The sequence below is a fragment of the Meleagris gallopavo genome, chromosome 13 (assembly GCF_905368555.1).
Source record: "Meleagris gallopavo chromosome 13, MGAL_WU_HG_1.1, whole genome shotgun sequence".
Lineage (NCBI taxonomy): Eukaryota > Metazoa > Chordata > Aves > Galliformes > Phasianidae > Meleagris > Meleagris gallopavo.
In genome coordinates, this window is record NC_139416.1 from 15,952,160 (window position 1) to 15,974,160 (window position 22,001).

General features: G+C 39.8%; 1 protein-coding gene across 1 annotated transcript; it reads right to left on the reverse strand.

Moving 5' to 3' along the window:
* Nucleotides 1-341: 341 nt before the first annotated feature.
* Nucleotides 342-21,729, reverse strand: MLYCD (malonyl-CoA decarboxylase). The gene is made up of 5 exons (XM_085234789.1): nt 21,165-21,729; nt 14,500-14,612; nt 12,659-12,815; nt 12,006-12,155; nt 342-2,176 (listed from the first exon to the last, which is right to left on the reverse strand). Exons 1-5 carry the CDS (start codon nt 21,660-21,662, stop codon nt 1,643-1,645), a joined length of 1,452 nt encoding a protein of 483 aa, XP_085090915.1. The 5' UTR covers nt 21,663-21,729; the 3' UTR covers nt 342-1,642.
* Nucleotides 21,730-22,001: the final 272 nt, after the last annotated feature.

Consider the following 22,001-nt stretch of genomic DNA (forward strand, 5'->3'; position numbering starts at 1 on the left):
AGTTACTTCCTCAGGTTGGTCAGGATGGTGCTCCTTTTTCAAAGTCTCTCAGTAAAAGTTTCCAATACTTCAAGCCTTTAATCCATGGGCCTGAGTCCTCCAGCTCTGAAAACAACAATGAAGGAAACCTTGCACAAGACAATCAGCTGTTGTATTAAAATGTATTAAAATGTCTTTGTTCTGATGGAACAAAAGGCAGTGGTGTGATCAGACAGAGAGAAAATTGGGAATTAGAGAACAGCATCAACCTCTGCTATGATGATGGTCTTACTTCTCTAGTGATGCTGCTATGAAGAAAGGCTGCCAAGTGAAGCAGGGTACACACTGAAATACACTAGACATGATTTAATGAGAAAGTTTATTTTACTAGTTTACAAATCACAGCTACCTCTTCATTAAAACAGCTCTTTATCAGCTCTTCTACTTCAATACTTCCTTCTTGCTCATTATACTTCAACAGAAAAAAGTGCTGTCATATCACTACATACCTGCTTCCCTGAGAAGCCCTGATTTTCAAGAACATTTATGTAAGGCTTTTCAGTGCTCCAACAAAGCAAAGATTCAGTGTGAATTTTAGTGGTTTTACGTTAAATTGTCTGAGGGAGCAAAAGACAAAGGCATGGCTGTAATAAAATTGTACACCAGTGTTTTGCTAATATATTTGACCAAAAAATTCACCTTCATGCAGCGCTTCTTTCCAGATTCTTCAGTACTAATCTATCTATAGTGGCAGCGTGACAAAGCGCAGCACCGTCTGGAGGCACAGAAGACACAGTTTATTGCTGTGGTTTAACCCCAAAAGCAGCTCAGCACCATGCAGTTGCTTGCTCACTCTCCCTTGGTGGAATAAGGGAAGGGAATCAAAAAGGTAAAGGCACAAGAACTGGTGGGTTTTCACTGTGTGTGCAAGGAAAGCAAAACAATGATTTACTTTGCTACGTTCCATTGGTAGGCAGACAGTGCAGGAACTTCCAGGAAAGCAGGGCAAATTCTAGGGCCAACACTCCCAGCATCCCCCCTTCCTCCTGCTTTACCACAGTGTGCTGGGTGCACACAATATGGAATATTCCTTTGGCCAGTTTGGGTCAGTTGTTCTGCTTCTGTCCTCTCCCAGCTTCCTGCACATCTGCAGCCTGCTTGCTGGCAGGGCAGCACCAGAAGCTGGAATATTCTTGGCTCCATGTAAGCACTGCTCAGCAGCAACTACAATCACAGTCTTATTGACAATATTGTATTAAAATCCAACACAAACTGTTATATAAGCTTCTATGAAGGAAATTAACTCTATCCCAGCCAAAACCATGACATTTATACAGGTTTATTACCAACAGAATAATAGTATGGAAAATACTTCAGCCATACAAGTTACTATTGGATTGTAACTGGTTGAGAGAATTTGCTCATTCCTGAATACATACCTCCAATTCATTTGTACATAACAGATGTCTAGTACTTGAAGTGATTCAACTGCAACAAATCAGGCTTTGAATATATGGCAGTGTAAGCAACACAGCTGATAATTTAGATAATTTTGTACCCTGCCGTGCTGAGTAAATTTGTCTTATAAGGGATGATCGCATTTAAATACAGGCACTGCAAGATATGACAGCTCCTTACAAGTGAAAACCACTTGTCCTCAGTATTAGAGCTTGCTATTCTGCTGGAACTGCGACACCAAGGAAAGAACCTGCTCTGAGGCTTTAATGGCTTTTGTCCCCAGATAGGCTGCACTGTTACTGGCTGTATCCTCTAAGAAGTACCGGTAGTTCACCATCATGCCACACGCAGCAGCAATGCCCCGAGGGCTCGTGTCTGCCATCCAGTTTATCCGCCACAACACGGAGCCATTCTGAAGGTGAAAGTTTGCTACTGGGTTCAGTGCGTAGCCGCGGTGTTTCTCCCCGTACAAATACCAGGCACAAAGTCTCATCAGCGGCAAATGGAGAGCCTTGACTAACTTTTCTGATCGCACCCATTCGTTGTTGTTGAAGAGCTTCTTTAGTGTTTCAGTAGTACAGTCTCCTGTGATCTGAGATAGCTCTTGGCGTTCTGATTCTGTAAAAAGTTCATTCTTTTCCAGTTCTTTTGTCTGTGAGGAGAGGAGACCAACGAGCCATTTTGTGAACCCAGGGATAGGCGACAGAGTAGAAAAAGTTTTTATCTGAGGAAGTTCTTTCTGCAGATAAAAGGAAAGCAAAAAAACCTTATGAATTGCGTCATGACTGAGAATGAGAAGCCTGAGTGAAGATGAAGGGTACTGAAAATGAACCAACCAGCCCCAAGAAACACAGAGTCACTGAACCACCAACGTTGGAAAAGACCTCCAAAGATCATCCGGTGCAGCCATCCACCTATCACCAATATTTCCCCACTTAACCACAGTGACTGGGAAATCCCCCTGACAGTGACAGCTTAGCATCTGAAGGGCACTTGGAGCACTGGGAAAACTACAGTGGCTGAATCACAGTCCACAAACACACAACCTATTTAAAAGTACGTATACAGTACTTACCAGCCCTATGTGCTGAAATAAATGCAATCATGTGCTATAAAAAAGTTATTCAGAGAAACAAGATTTAAAAATATGTATCAATCAACATATGTTTTCAAAGCTTTTTAAGTAATTTATTTTTAATGTATAACTAATGAAGGAGAGTTAACAATTTCAGCCTACAGGAAAATTAGTAGAGGTATGACTACCTGATTTTTGGGGAAATCAGTAGTTCCTGAAGTTCTGAAGGCGTTTTGTACTTCTCATGCTATTCAGAAACTATAAACTACACGGATAATGCAGCAAGATAAGAAATATATACAGACAGTAAAAAAATAATAATAATAATAATCACACAGGTTAATATTTGAACACAACAAAGCCTCTGCTCTACTCCTATCAATCCACAAGTCAGAACAATTAATTACATAATCTTGTAAAGCAAAACATACAGTGAGAAAACTGTACATTAGTTTTGGGGCACATCAACACAAAGAACAGAGAAGGTTGTTAAGCTTACTCTCACTGGGAACAAACAAAACTGACATCAGAAGTTAGCCCTACGGAAGGAGTAGGGAGAAGGACAAGGAACAGAATTAAGACAGTGCTGCAATGAAACAATCACTGTGTTTTAATTACTGTTCATAAAGGAAACTGTGCTAAGAATAGACATTTATCAGCATTACAGAAGCATCTGAATGTCAACAGCAAATTGTCTTTAAATGACTACAAAACACATTTTCTTCTACTTTAAGCACTTCCCAGATAACCATTAAAAAGTCATCATCACTGAGACGCTATCTCACACAGGCAAATGTTAATGGAATGTGTGCTGCTAGGGTGTTCAGACTGCACCTGCACTGCTGCATCCTCAGGTATGCTGAGCTCCACACCACGCTGCTGTCTACATCCTGTTTCATGAGGATACAGAAGCCAGGGAAAGCAGACCTGTGGCATATCCCCATCACAAATCGGAACGCTAAGACACACAACATTACTAAAGCCTCAATAACTGAACTAATACCCTGATGGTTATTTACTGTATTTTATCTTTTTCCTACTCACACTGTGCTTCCCAAATAGCTCACTGCTCTTCTCGGGTTTCTGGTACCACGATACACCCAGACCTTTTCAGTTAAAGTCCATTAAATAGTACACAGATATGCACATCACAATTCTTTCGGGACCAGGCAGAAGCACGATAGGTAGACAGAAGATACAAAGAAGCATCCCTTTTCATCTCTTTGGAGGACTGAATAGAGAAAACAGTAAATTATTTAATAAAAACACTCATTTCAGTATCATATTGAACAAAATGGCCATTTCTGTAACCAAGAAAGCCAATGAGTTCCTGACCAGGTCATAGTCTCAATTACTCTAGCTACCGTGGTCTGACAGTGCAATACCATTCATGCATCGATCTCCTGTAACATTTTCAAGTCTCCCACTCAAGGACACAATAATATTTTATTTTTGAGAGTCACTCTGAAGCATAAGTGTGTAGAGAATACAGCATTTGTAAAACAGAACAGTTTATTAGGGCTGTGCTCTTACTGCAGATAGTAGCTGCGGAGGGTATGGATATAGCAAATGATTTTTAACCTAAAAAAATATTCCTTCAGCATTTTCTCCTGTATTTTCTGAAAAAGATTTTTCTCTGCTTTTGAGAAAAGCAGCAATGATTACACTGATCTTAAAAAAATAAAAAATAAATTGGGGGGCAGGAAAAGGGCAAAAGAGAAAAGAGAACAAAGCAACTCCATACCTATTAAAAAACCTTCCCTTCCCAGCCCCAAACTAAATATTTCCCCAAGGATATAAAGACTCTTTCATCCACAAATCAGTTCATAATAACTTTAAAGAAATTTGAATATAGAATCAAATGAATCCTCTTTTAATCTCCTTTTATCCATCTCCATGCAGTGTATCTCAATTAAGGAGTATGCCTAATCACATCCAAGATCCACTGTTCTCTATAGCAGCAGGATCTTAATTAGTATGGTAAAGGAGAGTTATGTTCAGGTGCTCCCTTATCAGCTGCACTTCCCTTGGTTTAACACTTGCTCCCACCCCCAGGACAAGACTGCTAGCACAAAAACACTGCTCCAGAGGAAATACAGAAAGATGTCCCAGGACTGCATTTCTAAGTGCTATTGGAAAAATACATCAAGATATTTGTCCCTGGAGAAGGGAGCTGACAGTGTTCAGTTTTGTCAAGATGCTAATGAGCAGCATTACTTGTTACCTTCATTTATTCACACACAGCTGAAAGCTGACCACTGGTAGGTGGCTCTTCTGTGCCTGGCCCACAGCTTAGCTGTTGAGACACTGCTGGCAAGTAACCAGACCTTCTGCACATCAGCACTTATTGCAGCTGGACAGATTTCTGCCCAGAAGGGAGGGTTACATTTCCCTTCTGAAGACTCAGTGACCCAGTGCCCACCTGCCTGTCTATGCAGTAGTGATGGATGACAACTCAGCAACTGTCTGCACCTGCAAAGGAATCTGAAGGCATTGAAACAAAAAAACTAAAACCCATGAAGCGAGATACCCTTCTTACATCAGCATCTTTAAGCAGGAGCAAGGTTTCCCCACAATAAGTACTGGATTTCAAAATGGAGGTTTTTCCTTTTCAATGTTTTCATTCTTCGCTGGGATTTGAAGTTCATCTTTACTCCACAGCACTGAGAACACAAGAGATGGGGATAAAGTAGAAGTGTTCAAATTAATGAACTACCAATGGGATATCTGAGATGTGCTGCCAGAGGGAGTACAGATGCCACTCTTGTCCAGCATTGGATAGGAAAAGGAAAAACAAAACAGTTGTTGGAGGCTATTTTCCTCTAGATAAGAATTCAGGGAATACAGGACGTCTTTCTTTTCAACCCAAAGATGGGATTATATTCCTTAAAAGATTTACCATTTTTTTTTCCTGACGATACTACCTCATCCTATCAAAGTGCCTTTGGGAACACATTGCTTAGGTCTCTTTCATGAATTCTTTACAGATGTTTAGGGTTAAAACCTGACAGGGGAAGATGGGAAGGTACCGCTGAAATTCAGGAAGCTTCTCACACAGAAGCTGAGCCATTCTCATTCTCCTATAAGGTGACAGTGCTGTTCTCATCTCTCAGAACGCAGAGATGGGGGGCTAACAACACACCATCCACAGTGAGTAGAGAACAAAACAATTCCTTCCCATTCCTGTGTATTAATAGTAGCCACGGCAAAGTTGCTAATTAAGTACGGTCATTTTGCTTTCTTGTGATGTTGGCTGCTCTTTGTTTATCACTCACTTCCAGAAGTGACTTGCTCACCCAGTGCAACCCAAAATATTCATCACACAAATTTAGTAATTTCTGTTCTATTAATAAATACCAAATGAGAAATAATGTTTGTGTTTGTTGTTTTTTTTTTTTTTTTAACACTTCCTAGGATAGATAAGACATAGGAAAGTGACCCCATTTTGAAGCTGAGTACAGACTGCTACGTATCTGATAATTGCTTGAGTTTAGGAGCCTTATCTGAAGCAGCCACTTCTTGTAGAAAAATAAATAGATGCAATGAAATGTGCACATTTATGTTGTCGCTAAATTGATGTGCTAGCTTCTAAGGCTATTGGTGGAGATCCATCAATGTTTATTTTCTTGTCAGAAGCCCACATGCCATTAAGAAGCAGCTGCTCATTTTGTTTTGGGGTAGATTTTTGGGTTTGGTTGTCTTTTACTTGTGTTGTTTCTCATATTATGTATATCTCTGTCTTGCACTCTGAAAGCTGAAGTCCAAGGTCACATTTTTCATCAATGAAAGTAAAGCCTATTTTGAAAATTATGATCTCCCCAGGTCAGCGAGAACAAATTAAGGTAGTAATTATCAACAGCCCAACCAGAAAGCTAAAAACCTGTCACCAATTGTTAAGTGCTCTATCAAGTCACACAGTAGCTATCAGCTTTCTACCCCAAATGCCACAGGCTGTAAAACTGTGAGCAGTTTTCTCAAAGGCTTTACCAGTTATCTGTGTCTGTCATCTGCAGCCTGAATTGCTATGATGTGCCTTCAGCTGAGCTACAGACCGCTTAGAGAAACTATAAACACATTCAGAATTAAATGTCTGTCTAATGAGAAATCTCTCTATATGTTCACCAGCACCTATCAGCTTGCTAGAAAGGCATCTGCCTGCTTGTCTTCCAGCACCCACTTTTTTCTCAGCTAGTTTTTGGAATTGTTTCAGAATCCAGGTCATTTCCAGGAACAAGCTTAAATTTAAGTTGTTCATTCCCTGTTTTATACACATTAATATGACCCTGAATGCCTAGGTAGCCTATTCTCAGATCCGTATGGGGAGAACTGGGACCACAGTAGTATCACTGGGCTAAAGAATTCAGCCTGCTGCTTGCCCCAAAGTAATCCAAAAAGGAAATACTTAGGCAACAACAGAAGCTGGTTTACAAAACCCTTCCAAGTTATTTGTGTAGCAAACTTTTGTCAACAATTACCCTTGTGCATCACCCAAGCTACCTCCCTGAAGTCCTACTCTGTCCTGTTCTATCCATCCCCTTTACACAGTTACGTTACTATTCCTGTTCCAAATACCAAATCATAACTAGGCAGAGATTAAGGATTCAAACTGCCAGCTCTGAGCATATAAAGAGATGAAACCAAGGACCCGTTTCTGTGACTGAACTTCACATGTTCTTCATCTGCTTAAATCAGTGCAGTAGCCACGAACTTCTACGGAGAGACTCAAACTAACTATGCTTAACACTGAGGGTTGTAACCCTCATCAGAGCCTCAATTGCTGCAGTTTTCCTAAAACACACTCACAAGAAGTATTTTCATTAGGGAATCTATAGCTGATGCTCCTTGAAGATGGGAAGTGCTACCCTACACGTGTAGCATGTATGTGACCCATTCAGAAGAATTAGCAAGATTTCTAAACATTAATTTCCATCTAAATTGCCCATTAATGAGACTTTCTTTTCAAAAACCTGGTCATAACTGAAATTATAGGCATACCTTTATAGGGTGGATACTGCCCAGTTCCATATTTCAGAACAGTTTTTAAAAGTCTTCCCAAATAAATGCTTCAATTGAGTGGAGGGGGAGGGGTAGTTATTAGCATATTTCTTTCTTAGTGCCTGTCTTTTTCTGATCCAGTGATACACATTCATGACAGGCCCAATTTGGAGCTTTCCTTATGAAGAACGACAGCTGAGAATTCAGTTTTGAGGTTACAATGGCAGTACAAGAAGAAGTGTCAGAGCAGGTTAAGCTAAGGCATAAATCAGATAAACTACTTTCACTGGAGGATAAAAAAAAAGTTCTGGCTGTAGTGCCTTGGGAATGAATCAAACACCATTCTGCAGACCAAAAGGGTGTTTACAAAAGTTAACTCAAACAAATGGCAAGTTATAAAAGTGCATTAAGCACTAACATTCAAATGTGTGTAATGAACAAGAGAACGCTCCTTCAAATGCTCTCCCATGTATTTTATTATCAGTTTAATTTAAGACAGTCTTGGAACACTCAACCATTTAGCAATGCCTTGGATAGGGGGTTGTTTACTGCAAAATAATGCAAAGGTTATAGAAAAAAAAAGAAGTATTCCTATCGGAAGCCTCAGCTCTGTTTTTTACAAAGGCAGCTGGCAGCTTAATGAGATGAAATCTCTGATAATATCAAGATCCTTTTGCTGAGACGACACTGTTTTCAGCTGCTGTCATCAAGTCAACTCAGCACTACTGTTACACTATTTGCCCCCTTTCAAGTGACTATAATGCTGCTCCAAAGAATTATGTCCCATCCGAATGTACACAACCTTGCAAAGCCCTTTACTTACACCTGCCCAGAGAGAAAGAGTGTATATTTGTGCAGTTTAAGGCACTAATGAGGACTTTCAGAATGCTGGGAGAAGGGTTCAAACAGGCTTCCAAGAGCAGTACTGAAGAAAGCAAGAAGTGGAAAGAAGAGAAAAAGATTCTAACACCAAAGAAATGAAGAAAGAAAAAAAAAAAAACCCACATTATGGAACCACATTTATCATGGAGAAACAGCCCAGGATTATCTTTCATTTCTCAAACTCATCACAGACCTACAATGGCACCCCAACAAAATCTATTATCTGAAGAAAAAAAAAAAGAATGGTGTAGAGAGAAAACATGGAGGTTGTTATAGTTTTAAAACAGCCTTAACACGGCTGTTTGATAAAATGACTATTTCCAACAGATTGGGGCATTAAGCCTGTTTTTACCTCACAAGTTACAGCACTAAAATAATCATGCCTTCATGTGCTTGCAAGTGGTGCTTAAAGTAGTTTTGGATTAAATTTCATCTTTTCACTCCAGACCTCACAAAAATGATATGACTTGCTATCTACCTAGGAGAAAGGCTTTATTTTGCTGCCCGAGCTTTACAAGATTGTCATTAAAGTATGATCAAATGAAAAGATCTCTGGAAAAAGAAATATATTATAACTTCAGATTTCTGTACATTCTGTCTTCATATCCATTCAGCAGAGAAACAGATCTGCAGCCGGTGCGAGGTGAAGCTGCCTGTCCCCCCACCTCAATAAAGCAAACCAAAGCCATGCTTTGATTTTGAATCAGAAATGTGCTGAAGAGTAAATAAATAATCTTTTCTTGTACTATGTTCCCATCACTACTATTATTAAAACAGCCACAGGAACCGGGTGGGCTTTGGATTATGTATGACTGGCAAGTCCACAGATCTGATCAATTAAAAAAATATAAATAAAAATCAATTATCTCAATTTCCCAGGAGCACGTTAGAAAGATGACTGTATGAAGCTCTTCAAAAGTGACATCCTTTCAAATCACACCACTGAACAAAACCTTGGTATAGAATAATACCTTGTTTTGTTTGTTGCTATTCAAAATAAATGTGGCTGAATAAGTTAATACTACACAAAGATGGACCTTGTTGTCACAGGGCTTAAGATATTAACTCATCTTAGGTAGCAGATTTCTTAAACTTAAAAGAAATAATTCCTCTGCATTTCCAGTTACACACGCACTGTACACACTGAGAGAAACAAGAAGTTACCGATTTTTGTTTTCCAAATTCAGTGTCAAAACTCATCTTTTTTATTTTCTTTGCTTACTACAAGGAATGGTTTTTGCTTATGAAATCTGACTCAAAAGTAACAAGCAAAAGCCTGGAAATCCCAATCAAATAATGGGAGACAATAGTGCTAGATGAAGTATGCCTTAAAAAGATTCAGAAAAGAAGAGCTGGAGGTGCAAAGTGAATGAATACAACATGCATAAAAAGTCAAAGTGTCAGAGCAGTGTAAATATGTTTGATAACACAGAATAAAACACGTGGAAGCATTACTTATTACAACATCAATCTTATGATTTTCCTTCCGTAAGTCCTACGATAAACAAGAAGGTAACAAAAAGTCACTGAAATCTGTGTCTTTCAGATGTATTTTGAAAAACAGACAACTGCTGTGCTGACTGAAAATTCTATGGTAGATGATTAAAAAAAAAAAAAACATGAAATCTGAAGGAAAGTATTTCTACACACTCCCTCTTGAGCATTAGCTTCATTCTCACAGTATGTCCCTGCTTTTTAAGTAGATTGATGGCTATTAAGTGTACTGGGTAAGAAAATAATGGCAGGGGTGACTTACTGTCTGGATGTGAAGTCTGCAAGACAATTAACATTTTCAGATGTAAGACAAAATTAGGAAAGAGAAATTTAACTTTAAAAGGTCTGATCTAAAGGGAAAAATCTGACCTGTAAATAAAAGCTGGTTTTCACAGATTATTAAAGCTCAAGTCAGATTGCACAATCAGATCATGTATTTAACTTCCTGAAATGGTGTCTCTGCTCCACTTCATAAATTCTCACCTGCAGTCAGCTTAATTATTTCAGATTGACTGGAGGATGTATATAAGAAGAGTATCTGGCCTTGTTCTGAAGAGATGAGGAGATTCAGAATTCCACTAACACATGACCAACTGTTACTTTTTGTATTCACATCTGGGATAAACTATATTCATGCATGAAATAAAATTCCAGGGAAAGGGATAAGAAATAAGAGCAAACGAGATGATAGCTGTTCCTGAATCATAAGACAATAGCCTGTTTCAGATGTTAAAGTCACCTCAGCCAAACTGCTTTCTATTCACTATATATGTGATAAATAGAAAGAGGGTTGCATTTCATAATGCTGAAATGTAGAAACTTTGTCTTAATTATAAATAAGAAAGCAATTATTTTGTTGGGCACACTGAATTTCTGAACTTGCACCTATGTTATCTAAGTATGATATGCCTGTTTTCTTTTGTAACTCACTCATAATTTTTCCAATGTTGTAAGCAATTTAGTGATGGACAAATACATTGGCAATGGGGTTACTTTATGAGAGCAACTCAATTATCCAGAAATAATTTCAGATTTGAAAGCAGATAACTGCATGAATTTATCCCAATTTCCCCTCAGTCAAGATCAGGCAGATGGCACAGCCTAATTGTACCTGGACTAACTGCACGTTAGACAATTAATCTAAAAGCTGTTTTGAAAGCAAAAAGCAACAAAATTCAGCCAAAATAGCCATTAAAATAAAAATAACCAACACAACAAAATCTTCAGGGCAGCCAGCTCTGATTCAGTACTTGACTGGTCAATCATTTTGTAGTAGCAGAAATTTGATGCATCCAATTTTGAATTATTTTTAACAATAGGACTGAAGTTGTACAATTTTCCAAACATTATTACTAATCCACATGTTGGAACAATTAATAAAAGCATAAGCATTGATCATTACTTTGAAGTAGTAACTTTGTTAGTAATTTAAATATTAAAGACTCTCAAATTAAATAATGTACTTAACACAGAAATCTGACTTTCTCTTCCACAGCACTCTGTGTAAGTTAACTCCCATTCATTTCTCCTGTTGCTGGGAAGAAGGCTCTAGTAGAAATGAGTAGTCCTAAAACTGTTAACAATAACCCTACAGCATGCCATGATATTATACAAACTCCTAGAACTGATTTGCATAAATTAATTGATTTCTGGTACTTGCAAGTGCTAAAGATGTTTTCCTTCCTATATTGTAAGAAATGTCTGAGCAAAGACATGCATATATTTATAGGGTTTGGAAGGGAGTATTACTCAATTGATGGACAGCAATGAATCATATAATACATTACATGTCAAAATAAAGCTAAATTATATCTATGTTCAACAAAGAGTACTGTTTGGATTCTTAAGCAACTCATGCATGTGGTTTGGCAGACCAAATAATTCAACCAGCACACATCAACTATGTGACAGTATCTACATCTGGCAGCCATTAACCAATAGCAGAAAATGTTCTTCCAACTCTTTCCAGATTTTCAAAGGCTGACCTGGTAAGAAGTTAAAAGTGTAGCAGAAGACCTAGCAGCTCCCCACCTTGAAAAATGAGACAAAATGGAAGCTAAAACAGCAGTCTAAAGGGTGCACATTGGCCAAGCAGTATCTTATGTGCACCCTGCACACCTACCTGCAGCTCCTTTACCACACGTTTGATAAGGTAAGTCCCAAGTTCCACCCCTTGCAGTCCTTGCTGAGTCAAACTGATAGAGTAGAAAATTGCTGTTGTAATTTTGTCTGCAACTTCTGTTTCTAAAGGTTCCACTTCTTTCACTATGGCCTGGGAAAATAAGAACAAAACACAGTATTGGTGTTAATTACTATTTTAATAACATGTGAAGGGGCCTTTCTTCCCAACTTTCAAGTGTGTTAACATGTTTCGCGCAGAGAATAATGAATAAAGCAGTGGGAAAACAACAAAAATCCAATCAAGACAGAAAGGCTGTTTATTCATTAGGAAGTGTGTGAGTAATAATTGTAATGGGTTTAAAAATTTCAGAAACAATCGTAACTGCTTGTAGGTTTTAATTTTGCTTACTGTATTTTCTTATTTATGTTTTATCTTTACTTATTGTTTTTGAATTTGAACAAAACTTCCAAATTTTTATTGACATAATACGGAGGATACTCAGAAAATCCCTATATTTAAGAGGAAAGCCAACCCATCTCTTTACAAATGAAAAAAAAACAAATATTTGCAGACTGTTAGAAATTAGAGGTTTTAAAAGGTGTATGTTGCAATTTAAACACTCTGCTGTAGACTGAATATATCAGTGACTGTACCTGGATGCTGCTGGAGATATCACTGGTTAATGCAACATGCAAGACTATCAACGGTTCTCCTGGGATTGCACAGTGGGAAAAAAAGTAGCATCTTCTATATGACCCCACTCGACGCTTCATATCAACCCAGTTTCTAACAGGATGCACGGCTTCAGAACTCAATGGAGAAAAAGAAACATGTGTTGTTTCATTTAAAGAATGCAGTTGCCAGTCCTACAAACTCAGTACTTTTGGCATTGATATCGGTAACAAAACTCCCAGATTAAAAAAGGGGAATCGGGCTGCGATTCGAAAAAGTAAAATCCATCATCAAGTTGTGACAGAGTCAATTGTAAAGGCCTACTGCATAGCAGTCCTGTGGTTTTCTTTGGGATATACTCATTCTGAGATCTCACACCTCCTGCTTACTGCAGGATACCCAGCTCAGATGACTAAGCCACTGAATGAGTCTGCACACGCCTCTAAGGAATGAGTTTTCCCAAACTACAAAGCAGAGATAACACGATCATCTTTGTAAAATATCTCAAAATTTTCATAGGAAAGTGAGAAAAGGATTTGCAGTCATAACACTGTCTACTAAACACCATTAAAAGTTTAGGCTGATGTACACCTTAAAGCATTTCTGCTTTTCTACTTCAGCCCATTCTAAAACATATTTGCCACCAATGCACCACACGTGCACCAATAGTGTAACCTGATTTTAAAGTATTCAAATAATAGTCTAGAATATTTTGTACACTGTTATTTCACAGGTCCATGTTACGTACTATGCAGACACAAGGATGTGACATCTTGTACTTAAATAACTTTCACTAACCTAGCCAAATGCTTTAGTAGATCATCATCAACAATACCTATGCTTAGTTGAAATTAAATTCCTGCTAGCACTCCCACAGTCACATCTTCAAGCAATCATTCAAAATATTCTTTCCCTATTACATCAAAGTCTGGAATGTTTGCCAAAACACCCTAAAGATTAAATATTACCAATTCTTTTTATTTTAAAGCTCAGCTTGTGTAAGATCTCTTTTCTTTGCCTCATCCACATTTAAGTCGTGTACTTTCACAACTTTCTTTAGAGATTCATTTTTCAAGCTTTTCATATAACAGCGCCACACAATTTAATTTTTATTCAACAACCTTCAACTTCATCACTATAATTTTGAGTATTTGACAGAAAGTCAAAAAATAAACGTTGTAGATTTACAGGAATGCTTATTTAAAAAACAAAACAAAACAAAAAAAAACCCACTGTGCTCTCTTCACATAGAGTTTACACAATTTCTGCACACCTCACCAGTTCCAACCAGGAAAAGGAGCCTCACTACCTGAGAAGTAAAACATGTTCTTGAATATTGGCACTCCATCACACTTAAACACTTATTCTCCTCCAACACTGCTATGACTGCTGGGGCAGACTGAGGGGAGAAGGTGGCAGTGGTGCTGGAGGTAGCAGTGGCAGCAGCACCTGTGGGAAGAAAGGGAGTGCAAGAAGGCAGTGTAATGAGAGTCTGGGTGTGCAGGAAAAGTAGCAGCACCTCCAGTAATGTGCTGGGGAAGGAGTAACTGAGAAGGATGCATGGAAACTCATTTGCTAGAAATGACAGTAGTTTATCCATGTAGTGTGTGAGCAAATAGTGGGGCAACAATCTCCTTTCCTTAAAAACTGCAGTATTTTTTAAAGTACACTCTTAACTGAGTTAAATGCAACTGCTCCTTAGTTACACCTAGCCTGAGATTAAGGATTGGAAAAGTGCTTATCTTGAGAACGGTGGATCTGTGCAGTCAGAAACCTTTCACTGCCATTACACCAATGAGAACTAGGAAGTTTTAACACTTACTCACTGATTTTCTGGAGTACTTCACAAGGTGATTGCCACGTGACACGCTCCAAGTTTAGGAATCCTGTTGAAAACCACTCTGAGAGCATGTTCTTTAGAACACCACTCATCTCCTGCAAACAGGAAAAAAAAAAAAAAAGGAAAAATAAGCCAGGAAAGAACACACAAATGTGAGAGGAAAAAAACAACCCTGATCATTAAGAACTACAACACTGGGAAGTTCAAGGAAAACAATGCAGGTATTCAAGATTAAAGGCCTAGCAGCTCAGCTTTCCATACACAGGACTTAAACAATGAAAATGTTTACAGAGAGAATGAATTTACTGTCAGTACTAAGCTACAGATAGGGAAACTGATGTTAATGCAAAACAGCACAGGGAGAAAGCAGACAATAAGTAGAAGCATTTGAGAAGTCTTGACAGTAAAGCAGCAGTTGCATAGATGCTCAGATACATTGATTTAAATAGCAAGAAACAAATCATGGGAAACGGTGAAAATAAGGATTTGAAATTCAATCTAATTTTCTACCTCTGAATCCTTTCTGAGTATTCAAGACATTCATGCCTTGAAGATTACTGTAGCAGATTCAATAGCAGTGGAGTGGCACATACCCACTTGGGATAATGAAATGAGAAATGCACACCTTGGGACACGATGCAGTAACACCACAGCCTTTACAGAACTCCCTTTTAACTTCTGTATAAACGTGAACGTTTTTCAGCAAGAGAAACAAAAGCAGCAGCATAAGACTCCAAAGCTCAAAAATGGCAGTAGACTTGGAACAGTATGATACCGAAATTAAAGCCAACTATAACGGCAAATACTTTCAGAAGCATTCATCATCATAATGAATTTCATATTCCACACTAATTTCCTGCTGCCTATTTTATTACAGATTTTCCTAACTGAAATTCTTTATTTGAGTTTGCAAAGTCTTCTTCAACTCAGCACAGCATGAACATTCCTTAAAGAGATTCTAAAGTTATTTTTCTTTCTTATTTGTTTTGCATACAAGACACAGCATGATGCTAGCACCAACTTACCAACAGCCTGAAAAGAACTGTAGGCTTACCTGGAACTAACTTCATAACCATTCATTTAAAACCAAAAGCTACTCACTTGCTAATCAGAACTTTGTCAAATAGCCACCGTTGTAGATAAAAAACATATAGATACAAAATTGTGCTCCAATGCACTTTAGCTTGCTACACCTAGCTAAAACAACAGGACAAAAAGTAGAAACCTATCTAGAAATTAACACTTCCTACTTAAAACATTTTACCAAAGCTTAGCTGCAGTCTCACTACTTTCCCATGGAAGCAAAACTACTACCAAAATTAAAGAGAGAAAGTAACATCAGCTTTTGTTAACCAAAGCTGGTTTCAGCATTTCAGTGAGGTACTAGAAGAACTAACATTTTCAATCCCAGACTATGCTTGCAGCCAACTGAGATCAGATATTCCAGTTTACCCCAAGTCCTCCCGCTAGAATTAAATGCACTCTTCCCACAAAAACTCCTGAAGCAAAGTTGGTGCCATTGACCACAGTTGTGGATTTTGCAAGGTAAATTCATAACAAATCCTGGCTCTACTCCACGTAGAAAATAGTCAATTTTTCCCTACAGAAGAGCTTTGTTTTTTCTTTTTCATTCCATTTCATTTTAGACTTACTAATTTCTTTTAGTGAGTTGCAGAGGCTTCAGTTTGACAAATATTTTTGTCTATGCAGGTGAACCACCTGGAAGAAAATACCATTCATCTGCACAGAACAATTCTGTTGCACACAGAAATTTAATGCTACCTTTCTATGTTATTTTTCAGTCATATTCTCAAAAATATAAGAAAAGAAGAGCTTGCTTATTGAAGCATAAATTGATGCGTACTGCAAATACTGAAAATGTCAATTGTGTTGTTCCAAACACAGGGAATACCCATTAACTCTTCCATAAGGTCACATCTCCAAATCTGTGTAAATTATTTCTCTATTGGTCTTTCTCAGCAGAACTGCCTTTATGTTATAGAATACACTTGCTAGGTGAGCTAACAGTCTTTTGTCAAACTGTTCTTCCACCTGCACTTGTACCACAAGGCTGCATATGCTAGTAAAAAGTGAATATGAAACTGAAATAATGCACATGAAATTTACCTTCACGTTCATTTCTAAGGTAAGCAAACTGGAAGACAATGGAAGCTGCATAATGCAAGTCACCAGCATACAGATAAAACATACGTGGCTGTCGGCAGCACGTCCCTCTGAAGACCTGAGAGAACTGAGGATCACATTAAACAGAACCCATTCTGTAACAGACACATCTATCTATACCTGCAAAACTGGACTATTCTTCCAGGCCACCAATTAAAGAGAATGCAGCAGGTAAAGCAGGCAGCAGAGCCCCAAACAGCCTGAGTAGCTGCAGCTACAAGAAGGGCTCCTTCAGGAAGCTATGCAGGAACTGAGCAGGGAACAGAGCAGGTACCAGCCCACAGCCTCCACAAGGACTCTGCATCAGCAACAACTGAATTGTCTTCTGTTTTTACAGTACATTTTTTCACATGGTGGTGTGAGTGCCCTCAACAAGCCTACTCTGACTCGTTCTTTCTGGTTCTAAGGATTCCCTCACGAATCCCTGTTTCTGTCCTGCTCTGAAGTTTATTTAAAAAAAAAAATAAACAACCATATATCATTTTGGTCAAGCATCCTTCATTGTAGCAATGGCCTCCACACATATCTCAAAATTGTTTTTTTGTTTTCTTTTGTAAAGGCACAACAGAAGCCAGTAAATTAAGCCAGAGTTGTCAGAGTTAGGGTCACGCTAACAGAATCCTACAGCTCTCTTGTCACCTATCTGTTTTCTGGAAAGCCAATGCCATTTCAAGCTGCAGTCTAGCAGCTAGCAGGGAAAACGCTGCTGCTGACCCTGCTGTCATTGAGTCCCCCACAGATGTAGGAGAAAGGCAGCTGTGCTACATAGAAACTTTCACAAGTCGAAAACATGGAATCGGCTGCATTTTGCCTCTTGAAGCAGCTACAAGTTTAGCAAGCATGCTCTACAGGATGGGACATAATGATGTCTAACTGGGCTGGAAGCTACTTTCCAAAATGCAGAACAGTATTACTGAGCTACTTCAGTCCAAGACACAGTAGTATAAAAGCCATGGAACTCTAACAGAGAAGAAGGTGAAGCTGATGGTGCTTTTGGTAATGACTTCAGTAGACAGGTATATTATTTATGGGGAACTGTCACTCAACACACATCATCTGTTGGTTGGAAATAATAAAGCCTTGTAAAGTAACAGAATGGCACACAACTCAAAGAACTGTGCACATTAACACAATTTCTTTGTGGAGAAAAACAAAAGTTGTAGATGCTGTAAAACTGATTCAAGTCATGCGAGCAAAACACTGAGCTGTGCTGAATGCCATAATGTTCACTAAACCTCCGAAAGGTTTGATTCCAGTAATAACATTCTTAAGTCAGGTTCTCTCATTTCATATATTTAGTGGTAAATTAATTCATATTTTCATTTCAGAGGCCTTTCCGAGCATAATAATTTAGCCAAAGCTTCTTAAAATAAGAATAAAAAAAGAAATCACCTTTATTAATGAGCAACTAGACATACTCACATTAGTGTGAAAAATTACCAGCTGTACTTTGGCTTCTATTGGCTGTGTATGGTAAACTGTGATTTTGCTCAAAGACAGAAAAACAGAGGCTTTCTGATCCTCACATCAGGTCTTGTTGGGCAACAGATGGGAAAACCCTTATGAAAAGCCTGATTTTCTTGTATTAACAGAACCTGCCTCTGATGAGGAAATTACTTCAACGAGGAAACAACTTCACCACCTCTACACATTATTTACCATAACATATTGAAGGAACACCAACTATTAATGCCTTATAAATCAATATCTAACAGTCCAAGCTGTTTGTGTGCTGATCCATTTTGGGAAATACAGATGTTTTATATTTATACCACACAGTGGTGGGTAATCCTTGTTTTAATAGGACTTTCAAACTGCAAAGTAAAATCTAAGGGCTCCCTAAGAACCCAAAAGCCAGTAGGCAGCATTTTAAAATTCTCCTCCATCATAACCATCTATTTCATTTTATTTCCACATTTTTTCAGTACAGACACAAACAGCAATTATAAAATTCTTTTAATAGTTTTGCTTTTATGTATGGTAGAACTTAAATCAAATCCACAGCAACTAGAGGCAGCTACAGAAGCCTTTAGACAGGTAAACACCAAACACTTCTTTCTTCCCTAGGAAAACTTTTAACTTCCAGTTGTTTCTCGAGATAAGGGCTTCTTAGATCTTTAAGGGAAACCGTTTCAATATTTGGAGTGCCAAGAGGGCAACTGTTTCATACAAGTGAACAGATACCCTAATCCACTGGGAGCCCTTCTCAATGAGTCTGCAGTTATTTCAGGGAAACAGCCAACTTCAGGTCCTCCTACAGGTTGCTGTAAGAGGAAAGAACACTCAATCACAGAGCTTCTTTCATTTCCAGCAGACCAATACAAGAGCAATAAGACTGCAGATATGCCTCAACTGCTGCTTAATTGTGGAACCAGGTTTGCTTATAAATCAATTTGACAAAAATTCTTCCTTTTTCATTATTTTTTTGCCGGCAACTTGAACTTCCAACTTTCTTCTTTCCTAAATCATATGGAAAGATGAAATCTGAAATGCAGCAGGTCAATTATTTGCTACCTGGAATAATGTTATGAATTCTTCACTAGCAGCTGTATTTCAAATGTTGGAACTGGGGAAACAAGCAAAATCTGACAACTCACAGAAAGGAGGACCTGAGGTTGGAAAAGAAGTAATGCAGCTGAGAGTGTTCTGCACTGTAATGAGGAGAGCTGAACTCAAAAAAACAACAGGATTTCAGCAAATTTCACTCCGTGTACTACAAGGGAGCTTATAACTCATTTATAAAATCACCATAAAACACACGTGTCCTTTGGTGGAAGGAAGGGCACAAGAGAAGAACATGAAAAAGGAAAAAAATTCAAACAGCGTCATGAAAAATAATTGTGCCCAACTACACCCTAACTTTCCTCTGAGGCGGTACTGGTTTTTAGAAATGGTCATCATAAGATTGTCCACAAGGCTTATGAAAGTAACAGCTGAGTCATATGTAACGGAGAGGAAAATCCACCTCTGGGACAAGCTACAAGGAAACACTTTCATTCACAATATGCCCTGCATGCATTTCTGGAGGACTTCTCAGAAAAAAAAGGCTGTATAGTTTCAACTGAAGATGATGCTGCACCAGCAGGCAGCACTTCATCTATTTTGCTAATGATTAAGGAGCAGTGAAACCAAAGCAAACAGATTTTAAAGACTGAGCAAGACACTCAGTTCAAATGCAAGACAACCTTCTCCCGATTATAACATAGGAAATAACATAGTTGCAGACCTATATGAAACTCCAAATTAAAAGGAAACAGCATCCAGAGTAAATCCTCATTGGCAAAATGGTCACACATACATACAGAAAGCCAAGGCAAACGAGGGCTGCCTCAAGCTTCCCTGGCTATGTGCTAGTTACTGCCAGCTCTCGTTTTAGAACACATTACATTTGAACAACAGAACTGATGAACAACTGCAAAGAAGACCACAAGATACACAGAACTGGAACACACCATGAAACTCAATGTTTTAAAAAATGTTTTCAGAAGACATAACAGAGTATTTATGACAGCTTTTTTATTGAAGCGTTCGTTCCACAGATAACATTTTCCTACTTTCAAATGGGTTATGTTTGATGTCACACTGTATTATTTTGATGTGTGTGTTTTACAAAATTCCATTGTGCTGATTTTGCAGTTGGTCTGTTATTACTTGAGATGATCCAGCTAGAGGCAGAGCATTACCAACTGCCACTACACTGGCCATATGTAAGGATGATGTTTAATATACTAATATGTGGGAATACAAGAAAAACTGTCCAGAGCAACAGCTGTGGAGCAAGATAAAGAGCATGAGAACCAAGGACACCTCTAGAAGAAAGAGCTTCTCATAGCTCTGACTGGATAAGCACTTGTGTGAATAGTTGAAGAGTGAATGCTCTGTTGACATGTATAAATAGAGTAGTGCTTAACAATCAAGCAGACTAATAGCTTTTAACCACATTGGTGTGCTACTGTGTGTCCACCTCATCCTGAAAGTCCAGAGACTTCCCCACACTATTATATATATATATATATATAATACAATATAATTTTTCTAGGAAATTTAGGAGCTCAGCACTGACATTAAGTCATCCTGCTTTTATCAAACTTAATTTGGATCTAAACAGTGAAAGGTTTTAGAATCACATAATGACCTGGGTTGGAAAGGACCTCAAAGTTCACCATTTCCTGCTGCAGACAGGACTGCCTAGCACTAAATCAGGCACCTGGTCAGGCTGCCCATAGCCCCATCCAACCTGGCTTGGAGTTGCCTAACTCACCATCCTTCTCTCAAACAGGATCTTTGCATTATGGCCTGGCAGCCCTGCCTCTACACACCATTCTGCGAGCTCCTGACAGCACGACAGCCCCATCTTCAGCTCCCTACGTCACTCCACGTCGGTGCCATCCCATCAGGGCACGCGGCCCGGCCGCACACACACCCCCTCGTGCCCTGACCGCCTCCTGGACCCCCGCCCTCACCTTGACGTGAGGCCCATCCACCTCCTTGCTCGCCAGCCCCTCCACCAGGTCTCCCCTCAGCTCCACCAGGAAGCGCAGCCCTCCCTCCAGGCGGCCCAGGTGCTGGAACAGCCCCCGGTACCGCGGGTTCAGGTAGTAACGCAGCCGGTCCTCGGCCTGCAGCAGGGCTCCCAGCTCCCTCTGCTGCTCCCGGGCCTGCAGCACTTTGGCGCTGAACTCCGCCACCCGCCCGTGATCCACGCCGAAGTCGCGGGCCAGACGGGCGAGGAGCTCAGCGCGGGGCGGCCGGGCCAGGCCGCGGTAATACCGCATGAACTCCGCGCCGCGCAGCTCGGCCGGGGGCGGCGCCTTTTCCTTAGTCTCGTAGGGTGGCAGCGGCGGCACGGAGCGGCTCAGCAGCTCCTCCATGCCTACGTCGGAGGCAGCGCGGAGCAGCCCCCACGGCACCGCCCGGGACTGGCGCAGGAGAAGCCGCGAGCGCGGAACCAGACGGCTCATCCCGCGCCCCGCCGCCCACCGCGGCTTCCGCCTCGGTCAGGCCGCGGCACCGCCCACGGAGCGGCAACGGGCGCGCTGATTGGCTGGCGCCGCGGACCCGCCAATCAGAAGCGAGAAGGGGAAGTGCGGGAGAGTGTGGAGCGGCGTGAGCGGCGCTGCGCCGACATCTTGAGTGTGGCGGGCGCGAAAATGCGCCGTTGGACTGTTCCTTCACTCTCCTTCGTTGCACAAAGCTTTTATCTCCCTCCGTGCACGCTCCTTCAAGCATCTGCTGTGCGACCCAGTGATTCCTGGACCTTTCTCACCTGCCACTACTATTCCCTGCTCGCTGTCGTCCAA

Coding starts and splice junctions, on each gene's coding strand:
- MLYCD (XM_085234789.1), bottom strand. CDS start 21,662: ATGAGCCGTCTGGTTCCGCGCTCGCGGCTTCTCCTGCGCCAGTCCCGG. Junction 14,613..21,164: donor TGGATGGGCCTCACGTCAAG/GTGAGGGCGGGG, acceptor TCCTGTTTGCAG/GAGATGAGTGGTGTTCTAAA. Junction 12,816..14,499: donor GTACTCCAGAAAATCAGTGA/GTAAGTGTTAAA, acceptor TTCTCCATTGAG/TTCTGAAGCCGTGCATCCTG.